We start from the raw sequence: 20,647 nt of genomic DNA on the forward strand, positions 1-20,647 counted from the left end.
TCAGATGCACTGTTACCAAGGCCCCTAGTGGCACTGGGAAAAAGCCTCTCCCTCTAACCCTTTGAGAGTCACTATAATAGGATTTTAACTATAAGCAACTAAAAAAAAAATGGAGGCCAGTTCACAAAAGGGAATAGGTTAGCTCTTTATATGTAATTGCTAATGTTTCAAGCTCTACAGATTTATCTGTTTCTGAAGTTCAGACACTATGCTGAAACTTTTAAACTGGCTGAACAAAGCTTCCGAACAGGCTGAGTTTGATGGTTCCTAGCCCTGCCACAATAAACTACTTATTAATCTCAGTCCATTCGTCTTTATACAGAACATTCTTCTAGTAACAAAATAAATACATGTTTAATGCAGAAAAAGTTGAAAACCTATGAACTAACTCAAGATAACCACTGTGAATATGTGGGCGAACATGCTTTCAAGGAGCACAGCATTAGGAGTGTGGGTGCTTTGACTAGATGTTCTGGATGCAAATCTTACTAAGCACTTGAGCACATTTAGTTGGACACAATTTGTATGGACAACCTATTTACTCTCACTGAACCTCAGTCTTTTTCTCCTCTGTAAAACGTAAATAAAAATAGTTCCTATCTCACAGGGTATGGTGAGAATTAAGTGAGGCAATATATGCAAAACGCTGAGAACAGAACTTAGCACATAGTAAGTGTATAGCAGTGCTATCTATTCTTTCTACAGAAATAGTTACACACACATTTCTCCCCCAATAAACGATTTTGTATCATAAATGTTGTTTTGTAGGCAGCTTTGATCACCTAGGAATGGGTTGCAAACATATTCCTGTATTCATAAATATCTTTTCACTATATACAGAGGACCCTTGGGAGAGCTGCTGCAGATAGTACTGAAGCACAGGTTGCTATGCTCATAGCACATGAACCTGCCACTCTCAGCACAGCTAGAGAAACAAGAAATCAGCAACTGGGGCAAAGGCACAGCAAACATCTTCAAAATGCCCAGAAGCTGACAATGTGGCCTGGCAACTCTGCCCAAAGGTCATAACAAGGCAAAACCAATCAGAGTCTCTCCTAGGAAGACTGAAAGTGAGATACAAAGAGTTGATGGACAGGTGAGTGGTGACCAGGGAGGAAAAACACAAAACAAAAAGTGGTAAGCAGAAGCCAGGAGGCTGAGGTTACAAAAGCAGCTCCTCCACATTGGAAGGGAGGGTCAGGGCCATCAGTGCAGCGACCAGGCTGCTTGTGTTACATGGCATGCCCAATGTCCACCCACTGTGAGTAAGACCTGTCTGTGCACAGTGACCCAAGGTTTTATTTCTGCACAGCCTGGCTGGGCAGCTGCTGCAATACTGTTATGTTCTTCCTCATTTAACTGAAGGCCTTGCAGGCACGTTAACTCTTAACAACCTGAAAGTATCTAACTCAACTGCATTTACGTGGCTGCTCTCGAGGTCACATTAATAATAGTAATAATTATAAAATACAAAAATTGTGTTTTCGTAAGCACTTGCTCTATGTTAAGCACTGGGGATTCAATAGTGAGCAAGAAAGAATGGTACCTGACTACACAGAGTATAGATAGAGGCTAGCACAGAAGACTTAAGCATGTGGTACCAATAAAAGATGATCAACACCATGATGCTAGAAGTGCAGATTAAACTGGGCACACAGAAAGAAACAAGTCTACAGGGTCAGAAAGACCTCATGAGAGAAGCAATTCTTAGATTAAGATGCAGAGTTAGCCAGATGTGCCGGATGCTGCAGACTGCTCACCCAATACCCATTCCCACACGTGCGGCCTGCATGACCACCAGTCTTGTGAAGTAAGAGAGTCCTGAGAGACTGACAGTGAACTGGATTAGTGTTTCCCACCAGGCCACCCAAGAGTCCTGACCTCATTTACAGGGAGGGCCAGTTTCTTTGGTGGGTAAGCATCTTTCAGTACCGGAAATATTTAGAATGAAATATAGAAATGTTTGAGAATCAAAGTCATAGTAAATTCTATATTAAGAAGGAGACCAGACATATTTTGTAATGTTTAAAAGAATTTGGCCTATTAGATTGTAACCTCAAGTTTGAAAATATAATTAATTTATTTCTGACTTAAGATTTTAAGTTGGAAGTTTTAAGTTTACATACACCATGGGAATACAAAGGGGACCCCCAAAAAACCAAAATTATCCTCTGGAGGGCGGGGCCTTATAGTACAGGATTCCTCTGCTAGGTGAGTTCTAGGAACCCATCTGTAACAGCTGGCATTGTTGTGAGAGGCTGCGTTTAGCTTCAGTGATTTTTTTTTTAAAGACTCTTTCAACGCATTTGCCGATTTCACGATGGGTGATTTGAGAGTGCACCTGCCCACACTGCGCTGAGCACTCAGCGTGCAGGAGTTTCTGACCAAAACTGGAATGACCCCGTGCCCCACCCTCCCTATTCACCTGATCTGGTCCCAAGTGACTCTTCCTTTGTTTGTTTCCCTAGATGAAAAAAATGTCTCAAAGGGAAATGTTTTGCTGATATGGAAGAGGTGAAAGAAAAAAATGGCAGAAGCACTAGAAGGTATCAAAATCAACAAGTTCAGAAACTGCTTTGAGCAGTGGAAAACACGTGTCAACAGGTGTATTGCATCAAATGGAGAGTACTTTTAAATATGTAAGAAAAATACACAATTTTTAAATAAATAAATTCTGTTTTGTTTTTGGTCCCCCTTGTATTTAAAGAACCTAAGACTCACCTTATTTGTAAGGTGTAAGTTTAATATATGAGAATCATAGGACATTTTTGTTGAAGAGTTTTGTGAGGTCTTTGTTTTTTAAGTCAGAAAGTCAGATAATTGAAATTCTTTAAAGAGCAGTCAGATATGTAAAATCTGTAAATGCAACCGAAACATCTGAAAGTCTTCAATTAACTGATGTAAGTATTATCCAAAGGCCTCTTAAAAGTGACTAATAGTCCTGGCTAGTGTGGCTCGGTGGATTAAGTTCCAGCCTGCGAACCAAAGGGTCACTGGTTCCATTTCATATCAGGGCACATGCCTGGGTTGTGGGTCAGAACCCTGGTTAGGGGTGTGTGAGAGGCAACCAGTCAATGTACCTCTCACACATTGATGTTTCTCTCTCTCTCTTCCTCCCTCCCTTCCCATTTCTCTAAAAATAAATAAGATCTTTAAAAAGAAAGTGACTAGTAAAATCTCCTCTGCTTACAGAGCAATCTGATCTATAAGCATTATGAAAGAACAAAGTTTTTGAATGTGTACAAGAAAAAAGTCATAATGTTTTGAAAACTAAATACATCCTTGAATAGCGACTTCGGATTATTAAAGCTACCCTTTAAGGGCAATAAAAAACATCAACCACATCCTCTTCGATTCCAAGTCTTATTCTCTGTTGTTACGCATGGAATTGGAAAAACTAACCCCTCCATTTTATTTTGATGGAAGCCACTGAAAGGTTTGGTTTTGTAATGACATATTTCTTTAATTTTTAATTGTTTGTACAAATATTTGTATGTGATAACTTATTCTAATGTCCAAGCAGTCACAGACATTTCTTTACCCTCTCAATATAATGGAATAAGGTACAAGGTATGGCATGACTCTCCTTGGACTGGGGGAGAAAATTTTGCTCAAAGTCAGACAGGACTCTTCAGGGTTGAGAATGGCAGGCTCAGTTTAATTTTTAAGCTCAGGATTCCCTTCAAGAGAGGAGGTAGATCAGACACTGAACATATGAGAAATAGTGTTTAATTATCTGTGTTAGGTCATTCACTTTCTCACGTACCAAGTACTTTATTCCTACTTCACTCTATTCTCCCTTTCACTCACTGAAGGATGGTGCAGAATTTCCAGGAAACAAAGGCACGGCACCCTGTATCCTGTCCTATCCCTTGCTGCACCTCTTATGGCAATCATCTAGTTTTCTACATCTTAGCGGCACCTGCACAACCTAGGGACCGTCCAGCCACAACACTCAAAAACCAAACGAGAACAGTAACAACAACTAATATAAGCTTTCCCGAGACATGGCCAATCCCACTGTCCCCTACAAAGGTAGAGCTGTCAGAGTTCACCTCACAGGTCCTAAAACCAAGTAGTAAGTTTGGAACAGGGTCTCTGGACTTTTTCCTATCTTTCAATTCTAGAACCCTCATTCTATTTCAGGGCTTCCAACATGTCAGAGTACAACTGCCACAGTACTCTGTCAAACATCACTTTGCCTTAAGTGCCTTAGAACCTACCAGAGGAGCAAAATGGACTTAAATTGAAAGGATGCAGCTGAGGTCCACCAACTGCCCTATTGCACTTATCTGAATAGTCAAACCTTTGGAATCCTCCACAAAGAATGCTAATAATTTCCATTTGGGGTATTTCTGCAGGGTTTTTATTATTTCATCTGTCACACAAGCATGCAATAATTACTTCTGTCCACCTAACTGTGAATTAGGCACAGAAAGGGAAGATTTATAGTAGGAAACATAATCTTTGTCCTCAGAGATTACAATCTAATTGCAGATACCAGGCATATAATGAGAGGGACACAAGAATTCGTGGAGTATTCCAAAAGTAAGATTAGCCTAAATGGACTTCAGCAAGTGCTGGACCCAAAAGAAATGTAGAATTTAGACTTGTTCTAAGTGTCATTTTATATGTCCTTAGAATCAGTCTTACATCCCCTCTGGAACAAAAAAATGGATCTAAAAATACTACTGATGTGGTAAGGGGAAGTAAACAGGAATAATGAAATTTAAAGCACCAATTAGGAGTTCCTCAATGAGTAACATAAGCAGAGCAGAGAGTGGTGTTTCCCCAAGAGGCAGGAAACATTAGTTCCTTCTTCCTGGTTTTGAATTGCAATCTCTTTCTTAGTTTCCCCAACCCAACTGTAAGCTCTTGAAGTGAGGGAATAGGGTCTAAGATTTTACTTCTTCTGACTGTTTATTCTCAAGTATCTAGTTAGATGTATTGGGAATGGCCCAGAAACTGAACATATGTATGTTGAGTATCACGTGATTAAACTTTTTAAAAAAGATACCATTATCTCTAGAGCTGCACCATTAACAGCTTCTGGCTAACAGAAGTGTTGCTTTAGCCACTGTTCTATGGTCAGGACTGAGGAAACAGGAAAACTAGGGCCACCTCCTCCCCATCCAAAGGTTAATGAGAAAGAGACATTTATACCAACATGGCCTGCTCTTCTTATTTCTTAGGGCTGATAAACTATTTGATTCCTGATGTTCTGCTACAGGTAAGAGATGCAGTATTGGAAGAGATCCAAGGGAAATCACAGGGCTGTCTGGTATAATCAGACACAGTCACCACTATGAACACTTGCCCTGTGTAGGGCGGTGTCTAATAAACATCACCATGTCAGAACCTGACTGCAGGAGGCACGTGGTAACTGTCAAATGCCTTCTATGATCATGAGTTATGTTTATCAGTGAGTGGTAATAAACAAAAAACTACATACAGGAAAGCTTCACGTCTACAGGGTACACCATGCTCTTTTTTCTCAGCGCATACCTCCTCACAGACTTCACGAACTGCTGCCACGCTCGGCTCCTCTTCAGGCTCCATGCCTCCTCCTGGGACAATCCATCGGTCTGGATGGCGACTACTGCTCACGAGTAGCACCTGAAAGTCACACAGGTCACATAGTGGTTAAAAACCTCAAAAGTTAGGTAGACCAGGTGGTCCTACATTCTCATAAAGATAAAAATGGGAGGACAACTGGGGAGCGAGCAATACAGACCATGCAACCCAGGGTCCCAGCACTGGGAATTAAAGTCTCATAACCTCTAGCTGTAAAACCTGTGGAGGTTGTGGCAGCGGGGGTTGAACCAGTCTCTCAGGAGAGTCTGAGTGGCCCAAGGAGTCCTCTAGAATGTACACAAGCCCACCCACCTAGGAATCAGCACTAGGGCAGCAACTGGAAGGGCACCAGTTGCTTGTAGGAAGCAGGGGAAGTGACTGAAAGCAGGGCGGCAAGAGCTAAGTAAGCTGCATTGTTCCCTCTCTGACCCCTCCCCCTTCCACACAGTGCCACAACTCAGAGAAGCGGGTTGCCCTGCCCTGTTAAACACCTAAGGCTCCACCACTTACAACACAGCAAGTATGCTGAGTCAAAGAAATATGGCCCAAGTGAAAGAACAGATCAAAGCTCCAGAAAAACACTAAACAATGAAGAGATAGCCAACCTATCAGATGCAGAGTTCAAAACACTGGTAATTAGGATGCTCACAGAAATGGTTGATCATGGCTGCAAAGTACAGGAAGAAGTGAAGGCTGTATAAAGTGAAATAAAGAAAAATATACAGTGAACCAACAGTGACGAGAAGGAAACTCTCAGATCAACAGTTTGAAACAAAAGGAAGAAATTAACATTCAACCTAAACAGAACTAAGAAACAAAAACTCAAAAAAATTAGGAGAGGCTTAGGAACCTCCAGGGCAACTTTAAATGTTCCAACATCCAAATCATTGGGATGCCAGAAGGAGAAGAGCAAGAGCAAGAACATGGTCAAGTGGGATTTATTCTGGGAATGCAAGGATGCTACAACATTCACAAATCAATAAATATAATTTACCACATAGACAAAAGGAAGGATGATAAACACATGATTACATCAACAGATATAGAAAAAGCTTTTGATAAAATTCAGCACCCATTTATGATTAAAAAAAAACAAACTCTCAGCAAAGTGGAAATAGAGGGAATGTACCTAAACATTATAAAGGCCATATACACAAATACCATAGGATCTCACCTTTAACAGGAACCTAAACAACAAAACAAAGAAAAAGCAAAATATAAACAAAGTCACTGAAATAGAGGACAGACTGACAGTGACCAGAGGGGAGAGAAGAGGGAATTTCAAGGGAGAATGGGAAGGGTTTACAGGAACAAATTTAAAGACACATGGACAAAAACTAGGGGGAGGGTGGTAATGAGAGGGAAGTGGGGAGGGTTGGGTGGGTGGGCTGGAATGGGAGTAAAAGGGAGAAAACTGTACTTGAACAAAGATTAAAATAAAAAAATTTTTTAAAAAGGCCATATACGACAAACCCAAGCCAGCATCATACTCAACAGGCAAAAACTACAAGCATTTCCCTTAAGATCAGGGACAAAACAGGGATGTCCGCTTTTACCTCTCTTATTCAAAATAAAACTGGAAGTCTTAGCCACAGCAATCAGATAAGAAGGAAAAAAAAGGCATCCAAATTGGGGGGGGAGTAAAACTGTCTTTATTTGCAGATGACATACTGTACATAGAGGACCCCAAAGATACCACCAAGAAATTACTAGAACTGATAAATTCAGAAAAGTAGCAGGATACAAAATTAATATTCAGAAATCAGTTGCATTTTTATATGCCAATAACAAACTAACAGGGAAATTAAGAAACAATCCCATTCATAATTGCTTCAAAAAGAATAAAATACCTAGGAATAAATCTAACTAAGGATGTAAAACACTTGTATTTGGATAGTACAAGACACTGAAGAAAGAAACTGAAAAACAATACAAATAAGTGGAAGCACATACCATGTTCATTGATAGGATGAAGTAACATCATTAAAATGTCCATACTACCCAAAGCAATCTATGGATTCAATGCAACTGCTATCACAATTGCAATGATGTGTTTCACAGAACTAGAACAAATATTTCCAAAATTTATATGGAACCACAGCAACTCTGAAAAAGAAGAACAAAGTTGGAGGAATCATGCTACCTAATATCAAACTATACTACAAGGCCATAGTAATCAAAACAGCCTGGTACTGGCATAAAAACAGACACATAGATCAATGGAACATAATGGAGAGACCAGAAATAAACCCACACCTTTACAGTCGATTAATATTTGACAGAGGAAGAAAGCACATACAATGAGCTAAAGATAGTTTATTCAATAAATGATGTTGGGAAAATTGGACAGATACATGCAGAAAAATGAAACTAGACCATCTTCTTATACCACACAAAAGAATAAATTCAAAATGGATAAAAGACTTAAATATAAGACCCAAAAACCATAAAAAATTCTAGAAGAAAACATAGGCAGCAACACCTCAGACATTGCTCATAGAAAATTTTCATTGGATATATCTCTCCAGGCAAGGGAAACAAAAGAAAAATAAACAAATGGGAGTTCATCAAACTAAAAAGTTTTTGCACTTTTTAGTGCAAAAGGAAATCAACAACAAAATAAAAAGACAACCCATAGAATGGGAGAACACATTTATCGATGCATCTGATAAGGGGTTAATATCCAAAATTTATAAACTACTTACAAAAATCAAAACAAACAAAAAAACAACCCAATTAAGACATGGGCAAAGAACCTGAACAGACACTTCTCCAAAGAGGACATACAGATGTATGAAGATGGCCAGCAGATACATGAAAAGGTGTTCAACATCACTAATCATCAGAGAAATGCAAATAAAAACCACAATGAGATATAATCTCACAACTGTTGGAATGGCTATCATCGATAAATCAAAAAATAATACTTGCTGGCAATGATGTGGAGAAAGGGGAACCCTTTTACACTGTTGGTGGGAATGCAGACTAGTGTAGCCACTGTGGAAAGCAATGTGTAGATACCTCAAAAAATTTAAAATGGATCTACTTTTTGACCCAGCAATCCTACTTCTGGGAATATATCTGAAGGAACCCAAAACACTAATGAGAAAAAACATAAGCACCCCTATGTTCACTGCGGTGCTATTTACAATCTCCAAGATATATATGGAAGCAGCCCAAGTGTTCATCAATAGATGAGTGAATAAAACAACTATGGGGCCTTTACATAATGGAATTCTACTCAGTCATAAAAAAGAAGAAAATATTTCCCTTTACAACAGTGTGGATGGACCTGGAGAACATTATTTGAAGTGAAATAAGCCACTCAGAGAAAGACAAATACCATGTGAGTTCATTCATATGTGGAATCTAATGAACAAACCTAACAAACAAAACAGAGACAGATTCACAGATGGAGAACAGATGACAGCTAGTTGGTAGGAGAGGTTGGGAGGTGGAAGTTTTGAGCAAAAAAGGACTCATGGACAACAGGGTGGTGATTGCTGGGGGGATGGAGGTATAAAGGGACTAAATGGTAATGGAAAATATAATTATTATATATTTTTCAAAAAAGTACAAAGTGAAGGTTTCACAAAATTTTGCTTTATTTTTTATCATATTTTCTTTTAGGGTTGACAGAGCCAGCTGAGATGATATTTTGGGGGAAACAACCCACATGATTAGTTGGGGGCATGTAAACTCCTCTACCCCAAGGGTGAGCTGAGGACTGGGGCTGAGCCTATGCCCGCCGTTCTCCCTGCATAGCTCCTTTCCCACAGGCTCTCAGGGCAGTAGGGACCACAGATGACTCAAATACCAGCGTCCCATCTCAGGTTTCAATCTTCTTCACAACCCCTCTCTTGGAGAAACTGGTACTTGTGCTGCTGAAGGAGCAAGAGCCCCCACCAGAGCCCAAGTTGGTTTGGAAGCGCAGGCCATAGCTGAGGTTCCCGTAAGCTGGGCTCAGCCCACCTGAGTAGTCGCTAGTGGTCTTGGTATGGATACTCATGTTCTGTATCCCAGACTCCAGCTGGTTTCCCTCACCCTCTGTCAAGTTGTGGTAGGTGGCCATCTCCACATCCAGAGCTAGCTTGGTGTTCACGAGCTGGTACTCATGCAGCTGTCCGGCCATGTCCTGCTTAGTGGTTCTCAGAGTGGCCTCCAGCTCAGCCACTTTTGCCTGAGGATCCTTGACAGCCAGCTCCCCACACTGCTCAGCATCAGTGATGGTGGTTCCCAGAGAAGCTCTCTGACCTCTGAGGGCCCTGATCTCAGCTGGGAGTGGGCTAATATTCTAGTTCATCTCAGAAGTTTGTCTTCGTGCAACGCAGATCATCTCTGTGCTTCCCAGACGATGTCTGCAGCTACTCATATTTGATCTGGTACACAGTCTCAGCCTCAGCTGAGCTGTGGTTGGCTATCTCCTCATGGTAGGCCTTGACCTTGGCGATAATGCCATCCAGTTCCAGGGAGTGGTTGTTGTCTGTGGACAGCACCAGGGATGTGTCAGAGATCTGGGACTGCAGCTCACAAATCTTCTCATCCTACCACTGCCTGTAGAAGTTGATCTCATCAGTCTGCCCTTCCAGGTGGGATTCCAGCTCAGTCATGTTCATGTAAGCCTCATCTACATCCTTTGTGATGAGGACAAATTCTTTCTCCAACTCTGAGTGCTTGTTGATCTCACTCTTGTACTTATTCGTCAAGTCCTCCACCAGTCCCTGCATGTTGTCAACCTCTGCCTGCAGCCTCAGTTTCTCTTGGGCCAGTGTGTCCGGCTGCCACTGAAAGTTGTTGATGTAGCTCTTGAACATGCTGTCCATGTTACTGCGAGTCATCTGCTGCTGCTGGAAGTTCCACTTGGTCTCCAGAATCTTATTCTGCTGCTCCAGACTCTGCACCTTATTGATGAAAGGAAACAAACTTGTTGTTGAGGCTCCTGATCTACTCCTTCTCTTGATTGTGCATGGCCTGGATGCTAGGGTCCACCTCAGCTTCAAGGACTCAGCGGGCTATGGTCACTTAGAGAGCTGTGATGCTCCCCATACTCCCAGCCTTGCTATAGCCCCTGGCCAGATTCACTTTGGTGTCCAGGACAACTGGGAAAAGGCTGAGGAGCTGATGTGGGTACAGGGCCCACTTCAGTACAAGTAACTGCTAAGGTCTGAGGGCCAGAGGTGTTCACCTTGCAGGTCTTATTGGATACCCTTGGGGACATGGTAGAGGAAGGAGTGGAGATGAGGAGGCTGAACCAGACGGAGATTCGAGAGGAAGCCAAAAGGTTGCCTGAGCTTTTGTTTTTAAAGAGTCCTCACTGGACTCTTGCTTTATACCATATACAAAAATTAACACAGAATGGACTAACAACTTAAACGTATGAGCTAAAATGATAAAACAGAGGTAAATCTTCATGACTTTGAATTTGGAAAGATATGCCAAATTCTTAATCATTGACACCAAAAGCATGAGCAATGAAGGGAAAAATAAACAGGACTTCATCGAAATTAAAAACTACTGTGCACCAAAGTGCATTAAGAATGTGAAAAGAAAGAACAAATTGGCTGGGGGAGAAAATAGACAGGTTAATAGAGGTTAAGAACAGTATAGGAAATGGAGTAGCCAACGACCTTATGTGCATGATCCATGGACATGAACTAAGGAGGGGATGCTGGAGGGAATGGGGTGGTGCTGGGTGGAGGGGGGCAAAAGTGGGAATATTGGGACAACTGCAATAGCATAATCAATAAAATATTATATTTTTTAAAAAGAGTGAAAAGATGACCTACAGAGTGGGAGAAAAAGTCATCTATGTGATGAGTATAATATCCAAAATAGCTGTGATACTCCAAAATATATAAAGAACTCTCACAACTCAGTAACAAAAAGACAAACATCATTTATCCAAAGAAAACATACAAATAGCCAAGAGGCACATGAGAAGGTGCAACATCATTAGTTACTGGGGAAGTGCAAAGTAAAACCACCATGAGATACTACTTTATACCCATTAGAATAGCTGTAATTTTAAAAATAACAAGTACTGACAGAATGTAGAGAAACGGGAACCCTTACACATTACTGGTAGGAATGTAAAACAGTTCAGGCACTATGAAAAACAATTTGGTGGTTCCTCAGAAAGTTAAACATAAAATTAAAATATAATCTAGGAATTCCACTCTCAGAACAGAAAATCCCAAAGAACTAAAAATAGGTACTCAAACACTTACACACAAATGTTCAGGGCAACATTATTTGCAATAGCTAAAAAGTAGCAGTAATTCAAATGTCCATCAATGAATGGATAAACAAAATGTGGCTACATAGTGGATGAACTCTGAAAACATTATGCTAAGTGAAAGCCAGAATAAAAAAGTCACATATTGTATGATTCTGTTTTTATGAAACATGCGGAACAGGTAAATCCATACAGATAGAAAGCAGGCTGATTGTTACCAGGGACTGGGGGAAAGAAAAAATGGGGAGTAACTACTTAAGGTACAGGGTTTTATTTTGGAATGAGAAAAGTGTTTTGGAACTAGATAGAAGTGGTGGTTGCTAAATGCCACTGACTTCTTCATTTAAAAATAGTTAATGTTATGTTATGTGAACATAATAAAATAAAACTGGTTTTAAGATTACAATATTCTTTATTTTTAAAAAATATTTTTTTTTTAGAGATAAGGGAAGGGAGGGAGAAAGAGAGGGAAAGAAACATCGAAGTGCAAGAAATACATCAATCAATTGCCCCTCACATTCCCCCAACCGGGGACCTGGCCTGCAACCCAGGCACGTGCCCTGCCCGTGAATCGAATCAGCAGCAGCCTTTTGGTTCGCAGGCTGGCACTCAATCCATTGAACCACACCAGCCAGGACTATAGTAATTCTTTAAAAGCTAAAAGAGTCAATGCCACTACTTTCTTCTTTAGAATTTAGACTCCAGGAGAGTGGCCATACAGAAGGTTATCCTTAGTTTTGTAATATTAAGTTATAACACTAAAATAATATACTTTTTCCATAAAAAATGAAGGGGATCATTGTTAACACCCATTCTCCCCAATAACTGTGGACAATCTTGTATTTTTAAAAAATTCCTTGTCAAAAAAAGAACCCAAATATAATTATGTTAATTCAAGTTAAAAATTTTTTTAAATTCTTCCAAAGAAAACTCTAGACAATGGCATTCAAGTCATATCCACCTAATCTGCAAGAAAGACTCTAGAGGTATAAAAGAGGGTTAATCCTTCACTAATTTATTATGTAAATAATATGTATCCTTCTTCCCACAGTTGCCCCACTTCCTGGCAAACTGTTTACCAGCCATTCTAAACCTAAGCATTTGCTTCAAAGGCTGCCTAGGACCATCCAGTTAGGCTATAGTTCAAATGAAAGACCTTTATTACAGGGATATTTCAGATGTAAAGCAAAGAAAAGGAAACATCTAACATAAAGTACAATTTAATTTCTAAGTTTCAATCAATGTGAAATATTAATTAGTAAATCTAGCAAGTGTTATTGTTTTGCATATTCAAAGCATGGCCTATACGAGGTAATAGTCTACATAATACTGAGGCTTTATAGTCACACTTCAAAACAAACACTACTACCAGTAAATAGCTCTCCCCAGTAAGTTTCCCTGACAACCCATCAAGCATTTACTGGAAAAGAAAAACATCCAAAATATTCTTTACTTTAGTCAGAAGCTTTACTCCCTTCCTACCTTATAAAATAGTAAGTGGTGTTCTAGTCACTAAATTCTTATTCAGAAGCTTGATTTTTAAATACAAAATTATCTAAAAAGAAATTAAATGACAAAGCTCTGAAAATGACACACTAAGAAAAAAACACAGAATTTGTCATTTATTCAACACACATTCATTAAGCACTATCATAAGCCAGCAACAGGAAATACAGAAATTAAAACTTGTGCAATTTTGATGCAGATCAGAGGGGTAGCGGCCAACCAGGTATCAGATCTTTTATAAAACTTGTCATAGAGACAGGTAATATCAGTGCATGCAGAGATGTATAAAGTGTACCCAGAGAACACACCACACACATATGAACTCCTAGATTCATGATGCAGGTGACCCCGCTGAAAAAACCTGTTATACACATGGACACAGAGAAAAATCATTATATTGATTAGGGACATGTATACAGTGAAGAATAAAGAAATATGTGGAAATGGTAAACCTAATGGGGGGAGATTTACATAAAGGGCTTCAGGTAAAAACAGTAATGCTTTATTTCTTAGGTTTTAAAACACTGCTTTAATATTGCTTAATACAAATTTTCAAAAGAATATAAAAGAAAGCCACAGTCCCTGCCCTAAAGAAACTGAGGGGAGAGAGAAAAGGGGAAAAGAAAGTAATCACACAGGGTAAGGAGTGGTCTGGCTGAAGTGTGCACAGGATACCACAATGACACTGAGAAGAGACACCTGGCCCAGGCTGGGGGCGCAGCAGAGGGAGGGTATGGGAAGGTTTCTTAAAGGAAGTGACTTGAATTGAATCCAAGCTTAAGAAGAACATTTACTAGAAAAGAAAAAATCATCAGAAGTGAACAATGTGCCCATGTGCTTGGGACACAAAAGGCAAATACAGCTTCAGCTATTGAGAAATGTAAAGTATAGTGGATGAGACCAATAAGAAGAGAGGTGACTAAATAAATTTCAGTGACTGTTATCAGAAACCATATGCTCACTATATGTATTTCATGTTTTTACCTATAGCATCCAGCCCCCCTGCTGTTAGGTAGGGCCGTTTGACTAGTCCTGGCTAATGAAATGTGACAGGTCACTTCTGCTCTAAGGCAAGGAGAAGCCTATCCAGTCTTTCTCTTCCTCTGTCACAGTGCCCGAAGGCAAGGTGAGTTCCAGTTGGTGAAGCTATAAGCCTGAGTCCCTGAATGGAAGGGAGTTCCTGTGTGAAGCAGAGCCTCTGAAAACTTATGATTGATAGACATCATAACAAGGAATAAACTATTGTGTTAAAACAGGGAGATTTGGGGGCAAATTTGTTATTGCGGTACAACCTAGTGCATCTGATTAAGAGTGTGAGAGGTCAGTAAAATGTCTAAAGATCTGTTCAGCTGACTGCCTCACACCCAATTCCTAAGCATAGAGCCTGACCCATATAAGTGGCCAATAAATGTCTGAAGAGCAAATGAAAGAATGGACCCATGACTGAATGAACAAACAACTGCTTTTAAAAAGGAATCCAGAGAACATGCAGAAGGAACTACTTAGGTGAAAAAGGGCAGAGGTCCAATTATAGAGTTTGGATGGCAACTTAAAGGCAATGGGTAAGTCACTGAAGTGGTTTAAGAAACAACATAGGGTGCCCTGGGCAGGTGGCTTGGTCAGTTGGAGTGTCATCCTGTACACCAAAAGACTACAGGTTTGGTGTCCAGTCAGGGCATATACCAAGGTTGCAGGTTCGATCCCTGATCAGAGCACAGGCCCAGGCTGCAGGTTCGATACCTGGTCAGGGTGCACACGGGAGGCATCCAGTTGATGTTTCTCTCTCACGTCAATGTCTGTCTTTCCCTCCCTTTCCTCTCTCTAAAAATCAATAAACATATCCTCAGGATTAAAAAAAAAGAAGAAAGAAATAACATCACACAATCTGGGTTTCAGAAAAGTCATATGACTTGGGCTGGTGATAGACAAGCCTGGTAACCGAATAGGTTTCTGTAGTTAATTCAGGCTGAAAAAGAATGAGGTCAGAAGTGGGAGTTAGAAAAAAGTGACAGATATACAAAAGGAAGAATCCACAGGACCAGGTGACTGACAGGATGTGATGTGACTGGCTGGATCAACAGCTGCCCTCCAAGGGAGAATGTGAAAGGCTCAGTGGAGGCAGGAACCACAGGGAGGCTGTCCTCTGAACACAAAAGTTTGGTAGTTTGTGACATGTCTAATGAATATTTCTAGTTGACAACCATAAGAATATTTCAAGTTTGGAAAACAACAGTCTTAGACTCTTCCAGTAGGGATGAGACAAGCCAATGGGGACATGTACATTTGCAGAGCACTAGTTGGAGGGGCTATCCCCATCACCCCTACCTACCCCTGGTGTCCTGTAAGTTTCCATTCCCACCACCAAGTGTACAGCAGTAGTAAATATATTCCAGGTAACCCAGATTATTAAAGTTCTGGAAACAGTTTTCTTAAAAATTAGATTATCGATGGTGATAATCTACATGATGGGAAATCCTGATTAGCAAGCTCTGTATCTTAGACATATTACTAATTTCCAGGAAACTGCATACAGGAATGCACCTAACACGATCTCAATGCCAACAATGCTGGGGACCCCAGCAGTTGACAGCCCCTCAGCCCCGCTGTTACTGCCAGAGAGCTCTTCTAGAATCTCAGATGCCATGAGGACTGCAGCCTATCAAATCTGTGATATGCCTTGTGGAGTGCTCTTTTTAATCATTTATGTGTCCCTTCTTAAAAATAAGACCAACATAATAGTGAATAATTATCTGCACTTGCTTGAGTTCCAAATAAATAGAGGAGTTGCCTTTTTTTTTTTAAACAGAACAGCTGCCTTAAGTTCTTGTGCATAACAACCCTATGTTTAGAAGATGAGTAAAGCTGGGTATGAGGTGAAATAACCTGTTCAAATTAAATCAGTGAATTATCACAGGGCCAAGCATTAGTATTTTCAGTTCCTAGATTTTTAAAGCCCTTTTACCCATTAGTTTCTACTCCCCACCACCCCCCCACACAGGAGCTCAAAGTATTGCTAAAGGAGGAACAAGTAGACATAAACAGTTTACAAAATGCCTTATAAAAATCCCTTCACTTTATCTAATCAGTTTTATTTATTTAACAAAAAAGGAAATTCTGTGCTTTGTCCAAAGAAACATACTATGCTGTGAACAGATATTCTGGCAATTTTTACGTTGGGAGCAATGAGGTATCTGAAGAACAATATGAAAAGGCAGTGACACACACACAAACTATTATAAACTGATATCATTCTTAAGTATGAGTCCCAGGGTATCAAGTATACTAGACTTCTAAGTGAGAGTATCCTGCTCTGTCTTCCCAAATTAATGTCTAAATATTAGGATAAGCACATGTAACACTTTATATTGTCTAGTATTCAGTGGCTTTTAATTTCTAAAAAAAAAAAGACTAAAATAATGAGTAAACTTGGCCGTATCTGCAGGTTGTATAAAAACAATGACTGAAAGTACACTGTTGAATATAATTTACTGGAACATCCAATGTGTTCCTATAAACCTTAATCCCCCCCCCCCACACACCTCTTATAAATACTGAAAGAAAACAGACTAATACAAAGGGGAAATAAATAACAGCAGCAGGCAGTATTTATTCAGTTTCTACTTTAAGCTATGTGCTGACTTTTTACATATATTTTTTAAAGCTTTTATTTATTTATTTTTTTAGAGGGGAAGGAAGGGAGAGTGAGAGGAAGAGAAGCATCAATGTATGAGAGAAACACAAGAAACATCTCTATCAGTTGCCTCTTGTTTGTCCCCATTTGGGGACCTGGCCCGCAACCCAGGCATGTGCCCTGAGTGGGAATGGGACAGCAATCTTTCAGTTTGCAGTCCGATTCTCAACCACTGGCAACACCAGTCAGGGCTGGCTTTTTACATATTCTATTTTTACTATACTATCTCTATTTTCAAGCAACCATGCAAACCAAGTATTATGTAATTCTCACCATTACAGCAATGAAGTAACTGAGCCTTAGATTATTTGGTAAGGTGGCAAAGGGCACAGAAAGGGTCAGTGCTAAGCCAGGATTCAAACCATGATCTACATGTCTGACTGGGACCACCAAGCCACCAAGAGCCCATTAAATCCACAATGTAGCTAATACACATTAACTGCCACTGGATAAAAGCCATGTCACTGTTTTCTTCAGGCCAGGTATAAGGAAAAGAAAAAGATGGAGAAGGTGTTTTCCTCTGATCTTTGATTCAAATCAAGGATTTTCAATTTTCTTTCCCACATGCAGACAGTATTTACTTATTTATTAGCTCTTTCCTGGCAGAGTTGTCTTATACACAGAGGGGTATTTCTCTTTGTCTTATACACAGACAGGACCTTCTTACATTTTCTTTTCTGAAAACATTTATAAATATATATATAATGAATACTCATTTGCAATAAGAAGCTCATCTATTTTTCACATTTGTCTGGAAACTACCATGTATAGGTAATTCTTTACTTGAGCAGTTATTCAAGTAAACAACTGCTGTCCAGTCATTATTTGCTTTAGAAATGAACTGAAGCATGGGGGTGAGTGTGGGGAGCAGAGATGCACAAAAATATATTAAAGCCTACCCTTGAACAGCCTGCCCTCTATTGCAAGGCCTGAAACCTGGCCCATAGGCCAAATCTAGCATACCACCTGTTTTTGTATGGCCCATGACCCAAGAATAGTCTTTCAAAATGTTGAAAAAAATCAAAAGACAAGTATTTTGACATATAAATTTATATGAAATTCAAAATTTCAGTGTCCAAAAAGTTTATTGAAATATAGCTACACTCATTCATTTACCTGCAGTATATGATTGCTTTCAAGCTACAACGGCAAAGCTGAGCAATTTTGACCGAGATCATGTGGTCCACAAAGCCAAAAATGTCTACTACCTGGTCCTTTGTAAAAAAATTTTCCAACCCTTGATCTAATGAAGGGCCCGAGCAGCCACAACTTCATGTTGATAAGAACCATTATGGAAGAAATAAGATTCTGAGAGGGTCCCAGAACACTTTCAGGAGGGAACAGTTTAGCTGGGCCTAGAGGAGGAATTTAGTGAGCCCAGAAAGAAGAGGTGTTCCAGGCAATGGACACTGCAATTGCAAAGGAGATGCTGAGAAACTCAGGTAGTTTGATATGGTGTGGGGTGCATGATGAAGGAGGCTGCTAAATTTGACTGGGACAAGTATAAAAAGTTCATATGGTGAGTGCACTAAAGAGTTGTGGCACCTGAGAATCCTCCCTGGTTTGGGGGAGGAAATCATCAATCTTACTTGTGCTTCAGAAGCCTGCATCTGGAGGCTGAATGAGTAATGAACTGGAGGTGGATGAACAGGTCAGTTAAAGAGGATAAGGGATCTGAATATAATCAGTATCCCTGGAGATGGGGAGCAGCAAGTGGACTCAAGTCATATTTAGAAAATAGTTGACAGGAACAGGTAACTAATCAGAGACGAGGGTGTCTCAAAGGGGATGCAGAGGCTATGGCATCTTACTGGGGTCAACAGGTGGACAAGAGATACCCATTTCTCAAGAGATAAATACAGGAGGGGATCATATGAAAAAGAAAAAAACAGTTTGAGGTACCTACAGGAGAAGTTAGGCTTCCTATACTCTCTGAACATGACAGGAACTTCAAAACCTCAATTTAAATGTCCATTTGAAAGCATTCAACCAAAAAAACAATGATTGTTTCTTCTGTACAGTGCAGCTGGCGGGGCTGAGGAGCAGACATTTCACTTTAAAACCTGTGTAAGCTTGAATATTTTAGAATAAGCACATAAGACTTTTGTAACTGACCAAGAATGCTAAGCATTATAGCTTAGCACATTTCTGAAAGCCAAATGGAGTGAATGAAATCTTTAGAACACTCAAGTTTCCGGAGGTCATTAAAACAAAGCCACCACCAACAGCAACCACCAACAGCATTCCTGACGCCCATAAAACTACAGTATTCAACCCCCCCCCCCCCCCCCCCGCACAGTCTTAGAACAATAGGAATACAGTATAAAAAGGCAGGTATTGTGTTCACAAAGTAGCATCAACACATTAATCACATTTCAATCTAATTTAAGATGTCAAAGTTGAAACCATAGCTGTATGCTGTCTACTTTAAAGAGAAGGACAGTCAGGAGACTTGGGTTACAGTTCTGCCTTTTATCCCAATCACTCATACAACAGGGAAGAAAAAAGAAAAACTCTCTCTCTAGACTTTAGCTTTCCCAGTTTTAAAATGAGGTGGTCCAAATAATCTCTAAAAGCCCATCAGCATTCACATTCTATTGTTCTATGTATACACAGGTGGATGTGTCTAGAATTATGGTTCCCACTTCTACTTTTTTGAGAATCTATTTTTTCAACAGTACATACCACACAAGCCTTGTCTCCTACCATTGTCTTCTTATGAAGACTTCCCGAAATATTCCAGCATACACGAGTACACTTCTTTTTCTTTCCTCTTTGTTAGCCCCAGTAGTAACCCATCATATGCACTGCTCTACCTTACTTTCCACTTAAATTTTAAAGATCATTTCATCAGTACATACTGAAGAGCCTCCTCTTTTTTAAAAAAAGGACCATTTGGTATTTTTAAAACTTCTTTAGGAAATTTCAAAGTTATACAAAAGTAGAGAGAAAATATAATAAATATCCAAGTCTTCATTACTCAGCTTCCAAGTCTTTATTAACATTTCACTTAATGTGTTTTATCTACCTATACCCCATTCCCAGAGTATGTTAAAGCAAATCCAAGATATCAATATATGTCATCACTAAATACTTCAGTTATGTATCACTAAAAGATAGGAACTTTAAAAAAATACCACAATCTCATCATTAATAACTATCAAAATTATTAATTCCTTTTAATAATCTAGTAAAGAGGTCATATTCATATTTCTCCAACTGTTTCATAAACACTTTTTACACCTGTTTTATTTATATGAAGATTAAAATCAGGTCTAAACATTGCATTTGGCTGATATGACACCCAATCTAAAATAGTTCCTTAGTCTGAAACAGTTCCTTCTCCTGCCCTGACTGCTGGGACTCAGTGAGTTGGAAGTTGTCCTGCAAACTGGGAGGTCATCAGTTACATTCCTGGTCAGGACACATGCCTGGGTTGTGGGCCAGGTTCCTGGAAAGGGGAGCTGCAAGAGACCAATTGATATTTCTCTCCTTCTCTCTCTCCTTCTCTTCCCCTGTATCTAAAAGTAAAAAAATAAAAATTTAAAATAAATTTCAAAAAAATAAAACAGTTCCCTCTCCTGGCCCTTTGTTTTCAAGCCATTTATTTTACTAATGCCTTCTTTTACGGTAATATTCAA

At 39.7% G+C, this 20,647-nt stretch overlaps 1 protein-coding gene across 1 annotated transcript in view; it reads right to left on the reverse strand.

The window, feature by feature from the left end:
* NUDT3 (nudix hydrolase 3) overlaps positions 1-20,647 on the reverse strand; it is a 118,732-nt gene that overhangs the window by 40,608 nt on the left and 57,477 nt on the right. Inside the window, exon 2 of the mRNA XM_028509296.2 lies at positions 5,506-5,616. Within this exon, the coding sequence (XP_028365097.1) occupies positions 5,506-5,616 (111 nt within the window). The remainder of the gene's footprint in view (positions 1-5,505; positions 5,617-20,647) is intronic.

This window comes from Phyllostomus discolor, chromosome 4 (assembly GCF_004126475.2).
Source record: "Phyllostomus discolor isolate MPI-MPIP mPhyDis1 chromosome 4, mPhyDis1.pri.v3, whole genome shotgun sequence".
NCBI lineage: Eukaryota > Metazoa > Chordata > Mammalia > Chiroptera > Phyllostomidae > Phyllostomus > Phyllostomus discolor.